This window comes from Perissodus microlepis, chromosome 13, assembly GCF_051167445.1.
Source record: "Perissodus microlepis isolate ML-2025 ecotype Zambia chromosome 13, ASM5116744v1, whole genome shotgun sequence".
Taxonomy (NCBI): Eukaryota; Metazoa; Chordata; class Actinopteri; order Cichliformes; family Cichlidae; genus Perissodus; species Perissodus microlepis.
The window spans coordinates 755,651-768,421 of NC_140473.1; the positions used below are offsets into that span (position 1 = coordinate 755,651).

A 12,771-nucleotide genomic window follows, 5' to 3' on the forward strand; every position below is an offset into this window, starting at 1 on the left:
TAGTTTTTCTCAGTTGTGCACTCAGTTGTGTGAATAGAGGGTTGCAGAAAGACAAACTTGTGTCAGCAAGTATATTGCAGTTGTTCTGTCCTTGATGCAGTGTGCACTTGACTATCATATTCCTGTGGCACTCTTTCATGTAATAAAAATAAAAGTATTTCCACATCTCCACTGCAATCTATGAACCTGTATGGAACTTCCTTTAATTATCTCTAGTCTGTGTAGGGGAGACCTCAGATGCCCCAGCAGATGATGTAGAAGGCCGTTCAAGAACTGGCTCCAGTGTTTGTTGCTTTGGTAGTGAACCCCTGTCAGTGCAAAGATATTAGATGGTGGTGGTTGTGTCACACTCAGAGGTGGAGCTAGAAAGATTTTCTTTGGGTGGCACGGAAATCAGATGGGCTGGCAAAAGCCATTTCATACACATTTGCAGGTGTTTCATTCTCTGTTCTGTACCGTGTATAGTTAAAATACATCAAATGAAGCAAGAGAACATGTTTGGTATATCTTGATGCATGCTCAATCATCCAGGTAAGTAAATCTCCAAACGTTGATTCAGTTCATCTGGACGTAGCGTTTTGTGGGAGAAACGTTTCGTCACCCATCCAGGTGACTTCTTCAATCTCGCAGAACACAAGAACCTCTGTTTCACCTGGATTTACACGAGCAAAGTTTGAAGACATCCAATTATTAATGGCAGAAAAGCATTGTGTTGGGGTTGTTGGCTTAGCAGAAAACTACAGCTACATATTATCAGCATAGCAGTGGTCGGAGATGCATTTGAACATGTTTCATACATGACCCAGAGGTAACGTATGTAGTGAAAACAGAAGAGGTCTAAGTATAGATCCTTGGGAAACTCCACATACAAGGGGTGCCTAAACTGACTAATATGAATTCTGAAGTATCTGTTAGATGTATGATAAAACTTTTTGAGAACAGTTCCAGTGATGCCAACTCGGCTCTGTTTAGTGAGACTAAAATGGATTACTCACCTTTATCTAAGTGAGAATATCATTAGTAATTATTTATGATGTTTCTGTGCTGGGGTTTTGTTTTCATTTTCAATTTAAACAAAAAAATGTAATTTTCGCTGGTTATAGTTGAGTGTGCTTAGCAATTCCTTCATGTGATGGTAGTGAACATCGCATAGTGAACATAGTGACATATGTAGATCGAATTGTGATGATAGTAATTCGAAGGGTAGCTACGCCTGATGGCTTCTAAGGTCAGTAAATAACTGAGCATCCTTGAGTTAGCTAGGGTAACTCTGACTGAAGGTAGTTGACCACTGGGAAAGGTCAGGAAGCCAGGCGTCAGTGCAGTGATGACATCAGCAGAGTTGAAGGTGTCAGTGTAGGATTTCAGTCACTCCACAGTAAAATTCAGTAAATCCAATAAAAAACAGTAAAAGCTGTCAAAATACAAAGAGAACCAATTTGAAAAATTAGAGTCCAGAAGTGACAAGTGCTCTCAGTGAGGAGAAAAATTGGCACTGTTGTGCGAAATCATCACACAATAGTGCCACAATGGAGCAGCTGAACTGCACCATAACCAAAAACAGAGTCATGGCTCTATAGGCAAGGAGAGCCAGATAAGGGACTCCAGTTTTTCCAGTAGGTTCCTAATAGTTCAGACAGCCTGCTTCTCCATCACTCTGTCGAAATCTTGGGCTGGTGATGCACCTGAATCTTTATTTGGCTGTTCTGAAAACCTAGGCCTGTTGTCTCACATCAGACCTTGAGAAAGCCGTGGCAAACAAAAAGTCACTTTACATCATGGCACACTTACAACCCACTTTGATTTAAAACTGCCCCAACTGTCAGTGAAAGGAAATGTAATTACACATTAAATCAATGAGATATTATAAAATTATAAAATATACATTTTTTTACACAAGTAATATACAATCCTAATATGTTATTTATTTATTATTTCATTGTGGACACTGTGAAAAAACAATTTCTATAGTAGATAATTAGACAACTTTACTGTCATTTAGTTGTTTATCTATCTATTATTTTGATGCAGTATGAATGTGTGTGTTAGCTGTAAAACTTTATGCCCTCCTTTACATTTCCCACAGTAATCCAGGGGGCCATACTGGATTCTTTGCTGGGCCAGTTCTAGCGCGTTGGTATTATGTTTGACACCCATGCTTTAGATGGACTTCAAATTCAGATTCCTTTTATTTGTCATTTTCATGCTTTGCATACAAAACATTGTTTCACACATCAACCACACAGTAGTGCATTTTGTAAAATAATAAACCAATAAATAAGAGCATTTAATAAATGGACTAAAATATGCAATAAGATGAAATAAATATTATGAATGGTAAATGGGTAAAAGTACTGTAGCAAGGAAACAATACAGTCAGTCCCTATGAGCAGCTCACATACTCTGGTTAAGACGTCTGTGTGCTGTCCTTGATCTAATGCTACTGTATCTACTCCCAGACTCTGAGCATGAACCAGGGGGTTGGTCGAGTCCTTTATGATGCTTAATGCTCTGTGCCTACAGCACTTAGTGTAGATGTCCTGAAGATGAGGCCAGGAGAGCGAAAGTGTTGCTGGGCCTTCATGATGATGGCTGCGGCGTCACTGGTAGTTAGCTCATCTATCAGGTGAACTCCAAGGTTTTGGTGCAGTGAACCCTCTGCATTTGAAAACTGCTGATGGTTAATGGGAGCTGCTGCAGGCAGCTAGTTCATCTGAAGTCATCCATCCTTAGTTATGTGATTCATGGCTGTTAGCTGCTCCACCTCTTTCCTATGTAAGAAACAACTGTGGTATCATTGCAAATGTTATCACATCATATGTCATCAAGGTTAACAGTAAGGAGCTCAGTAAGACAGTAACAGTGAGCACGTGACTGTATTAATGACCTTTTCTGACTGACATCAGTGGATTGGGGCCACTGCACAGACTGATGGGCCCGTTCTCTGCACATGACTGTAACAAGCAATCATAATATGAACAACATATTTCTTCTCAAAGCATCATTAGTTAAGCAATTTGTAACATCTAAAGGAACAAAATTTGATTATTAGAATTATTTTTGAAAATTACAACTAATTTACATCTTTTGTCAAATGAAAAGTGTATGAAACATATAATCCACATTATTATTGAAGATGTTATTCACCATCTTTTTACTAATGTATCACATGGTTTTCATTCAAAGCAAGTAACATTATTCTTATTTGTATAATGAAACCACGTTGGATTATTTTGACCATATTATCAAAACAATGTAAATAAGCACACAAGCAGCCAAGAGGTGGAATTCCTCCAGTGGGTCCTGGGTCTATCCTGCAGCCTGCTCGGACATGCCTGAAGCACCGGACCCAGGGTCCATGTGTGAGCTGCAGTGACTAATGCATACAGCAGTAAGCTAAAAATAACCAGACAAATTATGATTGATTCCTCTTACATTCAATTAATTCAAAGCAGCTGTTGCTGCTGCCTCTTGTTGACATTGTAAATCTGAGTTAAACATTTTGGCTGGTCCTAACTGTGTCATACATCTTTAAAGAGTTGTTTGAAGGTTAAGACTAGGTTTATAGCTAAGGTAAGAATCAGGTTTTAGCTAAGATAAAGGTTGCAGTTAGGTACTTAGTTATGATAGTTAATGTTAGGCTAAGGGACTGGGGAGAAGACTATTCCCAGTTTCAGCCAGAAAGTCACTGGACTTCTTGAAGTTTCTTGAAGACCTTTCACCTCGCATCTGAGAAGCTTTTTCAGTCCTAAAGCCAAATAGTGGAGAGTCACAGGTATTTAAGCTGTAGTGGGAGTTGTCCCTTAACAGGGTCGTTGACCTACTATTGATCATGTGCTTTACCACAAGGTGTGAAAAAATGCCTGGGTCATTATCAGCAGAGACTTTGCCTCACCCTATCATGTGACCCATTGAGATCAACTGATGTAAGATGTGAGCGGGGGTTGAGGCGCCTCGGGAGAAATCTCAAAACTGTATTGTTGGTGGCAATCATTTGGTGTTGAAAGCCACCCCCTCTGTTCAAATATAGTAATATAATGTAATAAATAAATAAGGGTGGAAGGGCTATGGTCCTTTAGGGTGGGGATGGCAATTGCACATCTGCCAGAATATTGCACACACTAAAATATTGCATGAAAAAAAAGGAAGACCAAAATATTGCATATGGAATGGCAGCAACATAGTCAGTAGCTGTGACAGAGTGATTATATGCAAGTCTGTTCACACTCTTAGTTTGCATTAAAAGTTCTGACTTGTCCTGTTGTCTTGTCTGGTCCATCGCGTCCTGTAGACATAGCTTTATTGAGTGGCTGTTTGGTTTGTCCAGTGCAGAGGTCTGAGCGCTCCTCGCTGCGCTGCACAGCATACACTATGTTTTTTAGCTTGTGTTTCCAGGTTTTGTCCTTGGGATGAACCACTTTATGTCTGAGTGTGCGGCTGGCTCTGAGTGCACTGGGATGTCGTGCTTGGAGAAGATTAGGAGTTTCTGAGTTTCTCCGATAAACCTGGTTTCAAAGGGATGACAATCTTGTTCTGTTTGTCATTTAGTTTCTCCCTAGTTGGCGTCTGACCTTCATTTTAGAACTGAAGAAGCTTCTCAGATGAGAGGTGAAATGTCTTCAAGACACTTAAAGAAGTCCAAAAACTTACACTGGATCCAGATGAAACCACTGTGTCGTTGGATGTGGTCTCCTTTTTCACTTGTATCCCTACAACCAAGGCAGTGGAGACTGTCAGAAAATGACTACAGCAAGACAGCTCCTTAGAAAACAGAGGTGGGTTTACCCCAGCCTCTGCCTTACCACTGCATACTTTAAATACAACAAGGGTTTCTACAAACAAAAACATGGATGTGCTATAGGCCCCCCAGTGTCACCCAGTATGGCAAACCTTTACATGGAGGAAGTGAAAAGTAAAGCTCTTAGCTCTTTCAAAGAGCAGCTATAGATGGATCTATATTAAATCAACGTAATCTAAAAAAACAGCTGTGGGAAAATGAGTATTAGAAGCAAGAAAAAAATAAAATATGCTTAACTAGATTTTTCATTTTTAATCATAATATCTTATTTTTTTCATTATAACAAAGAAAAGGATAGCAAAGAGGGAGCAGAGCTCTAACCCACCAACAAAAACATCAAACCAGAGACAGCTATGTTTATTTCTTAGAAAGTGCAATGAGTGAAACATACATTCATGGTAGTATGAATGGACCAACAATACTATATTGTTACTATCATGTAGTACTGACAGTAGTACTTGAGTAGCCTCTTCATGTTGTAATGTCTTTACCTTATTATGAAAAAATGTAAGTATAACTGCAGCATGGTGGACCTGAAACGTATGTATTTATGTATAAGTTTTATCAGAAAATGAACAAAAGGAAGTGCTTTGTGTTTGAACACTGGACATACCCTCTGTCTGTTGGGTTTGTTCTGAGTGCTAGTGAGAGATAGATGCTGCCTGTGGGCCTAAGGAGTGTTATCATGTTTGTCAAGAGACATCATTTTGGGCGTGTCTGAAGTTTTACTGGGCAGCAGGGTGGAGCTCCTCCATGCAGAGTTTGTCCTGTATGTGAATATTCATACAGTAGGTGTAGACATAGATCCACTGGGTGTGGATCTATGTTGTTCCAGACAATTTTGATAGCATGATGTGAGTTATATAGAAGTTGTATCAGCTTTTATCAGCTACATAGAAGCTGATAAAATTTTAAACCTGTCGTACAATTTTCCTTATTTTTATTAAATTTCTTGTGAAGTACTGCATGTTTTCATCATTTCTTTTATCTTTAAGACTTTAACAAATGTAACAAGTAAATCTACAGAACTTTCTAGAGGCAAATGGATTAATATAGTTCATATGTTGCCAAAAGGCTACACTTATCTTTCCAACTATTTACCTTTGAAAAAAATCTATTCTGATGATTGGGTGTGGACACCAAGGATCTCGGCCAGGTTTGATTGGTATTGGCTGTTTTTAATAGTTTGATGAGTAAAGAGTTTGGGGGCTTTAAGTCAGATTTGAACTTAAAATGACAGTGACAAAAGCTGCGCTTAAAGTCCAGCATGTATGTGACTAATCTAACAGGAAATCAGTGAGTGCCTCCAGCTAACTTCATATTATGAAAACTGTTCTATACACAGGCTGTCAACGTATTTAAGGGTGGTTAGAAATGTGGAGCTTTTTCATTGTGCAGCCAGACTTTCTACCCATTCTCTCGACACATGTAGATACACTGTTTCCACTTAACAATTTCTTGATTCTGTATGCTGGTGTAGCAAAGTGCACACTGTAATGCAAACTCAGAGTTTTTTGCGCAGTCCACAGTGTGATGTGACCGCCTGATATGTGTGCAACTCCTCCAGGTCCCAGTGTGCTACTGGGACGAGGCTGATTAGCAAATGAGTGGCAGCCAATTAGCCCAGTTGGCACTGCTCCCTGAACCACTGAGCAGCTTACTTTTACAAGCATTTTTGAGCCCTTATAACTTGTATATACAAAACTAGATAATGATAATGGGTGTGGGGCGAGACCAGTGATTGCCGGTTTCTCAAAAAAGAAAGCTAACCAACACAGCACCCCACTAGTGACACAATTTTGTGTGTCCTGCAACAACACCAGCTAGGTTTGAACGAGCCATCGGTTCCACAGGGGAGGGCAGCGTGACAGCCAGGGAACAGAGAATGGAGCAGATCATTTCTTAAAGAAAATAAATTGATTCCCCCTCGATAAATTCACATAAAATAGAATAGAGGTGCCTCTAAATAAAACACAGATCTAAAAATAGCAGTTATTATGGTCTCAAAAACAACCACCAGTGAGAAGAATTTAAACAATGAGCACAGAGGAAAATTGTACAGTCAAGACAACAATAAAAATACTGTCCAGCAAGCTGTTAATTACCAGACAGTCCAATATTTGTCTAAGTGCTAAATTCAGTGACTGTTCGGGTTCTTCTCAGCTCTGAATAGTGAGTCTCAGCTGAGCAGATTGTAGCCGCTCCCTCCTGATGCTGCTTCTAGGGTTGCTCGGTCAGCAGCTCTAAAGAATAGACAATGGTGACATTACCCAGCCATGTACAGCCACTGCTGATCTTACACACTCCCCTAATGAACTACCGTTGCCCAACACCGAGGAAAAACAGGTTACTCACAGGGCTGGGCGAGGCGCTAGCCAGAAAATTCTTATGGCAACATGACAAAACTAAGAGAGTTAAGAGTTTGCACAGCAAATATAAAACAAATAAAACCAAACACATGCAAAATCCCTAAAAACACAAGAACTTAAAAGACAATAGAAAATAAAAACATGGAAATGTTTTTATTTTCCAGCATGAATATTCTGTGTTATAACATACATGCAGGCGCTGACCATATTACACTTTAAGGGTCGACAATCACGGGCAATCAGAAGGTCCTGAGTCCAGTTCCACCTTCAGGCCGAGGTCTTTCTGTGCATGTTCTCCCTGTGTTTGTGTGGGTTCTCTCCGGGTACTCCGGCTTCCTGCCACAGTCCACAGACATGCAGTTAGTGGGGTTAGGTTAATTGGTGACTCTAAATTATAGAGTTACCACAGGCAATGGGAGTGAATGGTTGTCTGTCTCTGTGTGTCAGCCTGTCCAGGGTGTACTCTGCTTCTTATCCTAAGACAGCAGGGAGAGGCTCCAGCCCCCCGCGAGCCTAAAAGGGATAAGCAGAACAGAATGGATGGAACACACTAACAATCACAAATCTTAAAACCCCTGGTCGATATCACTGTTCTTCTGAGCTGACTGCAGAACTGATAAAACTAGGAGCTGGCTGATACCTGTTTTGCCTTCAGCCATTTTCTTTTGTGGAGGACGAAAGGTTTCAAACTTCCAGGCCTTAAACTTCACGTCTGTTCTCCTTAGTAATAGTAAATGGATAAAATAAGGCTTTTATGAAAACACTGAATGAAAAAATGCTTCCTTGAAAAAGACTTCAGCATTGAATACTACATAAAACAAACTGTATCCAAAGTGTCTTTGAATGGCAGACACAGGATGTGTCTGAGTGTCTAAATGAGTCTCACAGGCCTGAATTCTGAGCTGGTTTGATCTGCTGCTCACCACAAACAAGCAGACGATACATTTCTGACTTCTACCTGTACAGCTTTTCCTACTGATAAAAACCTTCCTCATGGCCATTCATACTACACAAAGTAATGAAGCAATAAACAATTAAATGACACAAAAGTTTCTTTTTAACTTTCTACTTAAATTGTTGTTGTTTTTTTACGATTACAGTTAAAAAAACAAAACAGTAAAGGGAGTCTCACTGGTCCGGCCCACCTAAGATCAGAGTGCGCTGTATGTGGCCTGTGATGTAAAATGAGTTTGGCACCCCGGCTCCAGACTGCATGGGCCTTTCTTGCACCAGTGCAGTGTCTCGTGGAGGTCTGGATCGAGCCTCTGGGGTCCCCTTTGTTTGAAAATGGTGGCTCCAATCTTCAAAAAGGTGGACCAGAGAGTATGCTCGAATTATCATCCAATTAATGGGAAATTCTATTCGAGGGTGCTGAATAGAGCAGGGCGATATGACCAAAAATATCTATCACGATATACATTTGAAAATTTGCGATAACGATATAACTGACGATATAATTGACACTAGACAAAATACTTTACAACTCCTCAACTTTATTAGTGCAAAAAAAAACCATCAATGTATTTCGCACTTACACAAGCAGCTTTTTAAGTGCATTAAAGTTATATAAAAAAAATTGCAGTGCAAATGCAAATTCCTTGCTGACAGTTTAACCAAAAGGCGTTTCCAGTGGAAACTGGCCGACATATCCTCAGCATAACCATGTATAACATCCACTAAACTTAAAAGAGGTTATACACACACAGTACGGTAATATTATGTTGAAGCACAGTACGTATCACTCCGCGAGGCTCCGCCTACGATAGCCGTAATGCTCCGACAATCCATCGAGCGGTGCGGCTTCGTAGCTTAGCAAAGTCGTACTGAAACATTTGACAGATTTTCGAGCGCCGTGTACATAAAATCGTTTCGAGGTCAGTAAACACAACCAGAGTTCATACATAAGGCTCACGGGATTATAAGGGGCTCTGTCGACTTTCAGAAAAATCAAAGGATTGATTTTAAGTGCGCCAAAATACGGTAATAACGACGGCCCGCTAGCACGCGCTACCAAAAATAGTGCTTTGTTGTGTATCTGACGGATGAAAGCTAAACCAGTTCCACACCACTGAGGTTGCAGCATTTTATAAACCAGTTCTGCTTCATCCGTTTCATTCAACGATCCGCTTTCGCTCTTCTCATTCTGCGTCGCCGCCATGTGCGTATGTAAACAAAGGCACTGCGCATGCGCGTTTTACCCATATTCTATCGCGATATTTCATTTTCTTATCGTTGCCCAACATTACACCGGTTTTACCGTGAACGGTATGATATAGCCCAGCCCTAGTGCTGAAGAGGAGGCTCTGGCTGGCAACTGGGGGAAAAGGAAAAATAAATAAATAAAAATTGGACCCCTAGTTCCTTGGGATTAATTACAGCAATAATTGCAAGACAAGCAACTCCCACCCGAACACTGTGGACGCACAAATTGGATTTGTAATTTTTTTCTTTTTCTCTGCTCATTTTTGCCTTGTTGGATTATTCCGAGGAATTGGCTCCCTTCCTATTAACATATATCTACATGCAACAGAGATAATCGTGTTGGTGGCCAAGGTGTTCCCACTCTCTCCTCTCGAGATCAGCATTAGCTTTGTGTATTATTATTATTACATCACTCTCAGGGTTCTTACAGGTTACTCTAGCCTTAAAAATGAACAGGACTTTGGAGCCTATTTTTCCAGGCCGCTAAATTGTAACCTAATTAGTTACAGGATGCATGGATTTAGAGGTGAGCTGCTGTTACCAGGTGTGGGTGAAGGAGGGGTGCTTGACCCCAAGGCCACCCTGGCGAGGGTAAAAAGGGCTGTGCGCTGTCAGAGTAGAGTAGTCCCATTTTGCTGCTATCCCTCTGTAACAAAGCATCCCTAACACTCGCCTCCACCCACTCCACCCTGTTTGCGCTCTTCTTCATCTCTCTTGTACACGGTCCTTGCTTTTGATAGTAAACAACAGTACTTAAAGTCATCTACCTTAACTACCTCTGCTTATTTCATCTTCACTGTCAAACCCGTCTCTCTCTCTCATCTTCTTTGTAACACACAGCTTTGATAAAACAAGCACAACTGGTTCTCAACTGAATTTGTTTTTTCAGTACATATGCAGCTATTGTTTAAACGCTGAGGGCTTTTTTTTGGTTATGAATAGTCTCATTGTAAAGAATAAAGCCTTGCTGCTCAACAGTCATGATAATGCTTTAGTTGTTATCTGAGTATTTGCATTTTGTTTCTAACTATACACCACATCAGGAGATTCAAACAGTAATTCAAACAAGCTAACTGTGATTGAAGTAATTCAGCTTTACATCTAAGAATGTAACAAAGGTATTGCAAAGCTATTTATGAGTGTTGAATCTGGTAGCTTTTCACTGTAACTCCCAGCAGATTCAAAGAGGTCTTGGTGCAAGTAAAGTATGCCACCACCAGTGGGCTGAAAATACTCAACAAAGAAGAAAAAAGAGTTAAAGCCTTAATCACCATATTTAAGGCGAATAATATACCTTTACAATTCTCTACTATATTCCTAACTGATCTTGATCATCTGCAGGACATGAGAAATGAATATCTTTTTATAATACTTGTGGCAGCTGCCAAAAAAGCAGTTACAAGATGCTGGCTCCTTCCCGCGCCCCCCACTGTATCAGATTGCAGGGACAGTGTGAATGAATCAATTACATTCTCAATACGTCTTAAGAAGAATGTTTTTGCCAAGCTATGGTGCGAGTGGGTCAATTTTATGAAGCCTCTTCAACCAGACTTTGTTGAAATTTCATCTGTTTAGAGACTTGAGTGCTGTGTTTTATTTCCTGTTGAGCTCTACGGATGACATTGTTGCCTTCTCTCCCCATGTGCTTTTTGTTTGTTTGTTTGTCTGTTTGTTTGGGGCATGTCTGGATGTCTTGTTTTTGATGTACTATGTGTTATACTCCACTTTTTTTTTTTGAAAATAAAAAATAAAATAATGTATAGGAGTGGCTAAATCTACTGTCTTGCCTGTTTTTGCAAAGAAAGCTCAATAACACAGAAAAGGCCTGAGACAGCAGGCAACAACTTAAAGTGAGCAAAGTGATTCCAAAATGTGTTTCAGGTTAAGACAAATGGCTGTAATTCATAAGCAGTTAATGTAATCATTTTGTTAAACCTCTTGAATTAAAGCGTAAAGTTTTCACTTTAATAACATGTTGATTGTTTGATGAGTAAAAACAATGTAATTGAATTCTCACCAATATGATCGTGTGTAAAAGGTTTATCTCTGAAATAATCCAGACCTGAAATATTACAGGTGTGCAGCTAACATCAAAATCAAGTTCAAATATGGGTATAATTTGAATATTTATCAGAATCATTTTTCCTGATATGATTCCGTAGTAAGATGATCTGTGTAAAGATGTGCCCACACTGTTGTTTGACTGCACTGTCTCTGTCTTTGCAGCTTGTCTTTTTCGCCTCAACATCCTGTCATTGGTTTACTTCTTGTACCTGCTGCTTTTACCATGGTTCCTGTGTCCCAACAAACACACCATCAAAGGTAAGACCATCTGTGTTTACAGGTCTGCATTTGAAACCTGCTTTTCTTTAAGCCGTCCATCCATCCGGGCCGCGAGGGCAGGAGCCTTCTTTCTAGCTTATCCAAGGGAACGGCAGGGTGTTCCCAGGATAGCCGAGAGGTATAATCGCTGCACTGTATCCCAGGTCTGTTCAGCTGGCTCCTTTTGATGTGGAGAAGTGGCGGCTCCACTCTGAGCCCCTTCTGAATGGCCGAGCTCCTCACCCTGTGTGTAAGGGAGAGGCCAGCCACCCTTTGTGAAAGCTCCTTTTCACGCTTGTGTCCACGAGCTCGTTGTTTTGGTCACTATGCAGAGCTTAGAACCATTTTTGTGAACGAGATGTTCTCATGACTCATCAAGTAATGCTACTGACCAGCCAATCAGTGGCAAATATTATTCCTGTGGTGAGAAGTTATCGTCCTTACTGTCATGCGTTTAGTGAAAAAAGAATCCACTGGTTCATATCCTTTTTGATTTCCGGTTTAAAAATATAGTTTTCATGGCAGTAGTTAAGATGACTTTATAGGGTTTGGAGGTTCTTGTTCTGGGGTGCGTGATTTTAATTTTTTCAGTTCAGGAGAAAAGCAGTGGCCTATTTATGATGTTATTCTTTTTTAAACCTTAAATGTAAAGCAAGCAGGTCTGTGACTGAAATGTTTTTGAGTTTATTTTGTTCTGTGTCTGTCCATGACTTACTCTAGCTGTCCATTAGTATCCATTTGATTAAACATTGTATTGTTGCCATTTTTTATGATATAATTTTGTCTTTAGCGAGTTGAGTGATTTCACCCGTAGTTTGTGAGAGTCATCCGGAGCACTGAGGCGACACATTTGAGGTAGAATTTTCCATTTGAATGTAAGTGTTGTAATTATGCCAGTTAATGCTAGTGAAAGGTTGATGCTGTAGTTACCTTGTTCTCTTCCAGTGTGTAGGCTTTAGAAATAATTTTTGACTTCTGTGTTTATTAATGAGACTGGACAAGAACTCCAGGCTGGGTAGAGTTTTGGTTGGGTTTTTATAATTGTTCTATTTCAATTTTTCTTCTGACGTTCTCCGATGG

General features: G+C 40.1%; 1 protein-coding gene across 3 annotated transcripts in view; it reads left to right on the forward strand.

The window, feature by feature from the left end:
• piezo1 (piezo type mechanosensitive ion channel component 1 (Er blood group)) overlaps nucleotides 1-12,771 on the forward strand; it is an 84,454-nt gene that overhangs the window by 5,939 nt on the left and 65,744 nt on the right. For all 3 annotated transcript variants that reach the window (XM_084948959.1, XM_084948958.1, XM_084948957.1), the window contains exon 2: nucleotides 11,596-11,691. In XM_084948959.1, coding sequence (XP_084805085.1) covers nucleotides 11,596-11,691 — 96 coding nt within the window. The remainder of the gene's footprint in view (nucleotides 1-11,595; nucleotides 11,692-12,771) is intronic.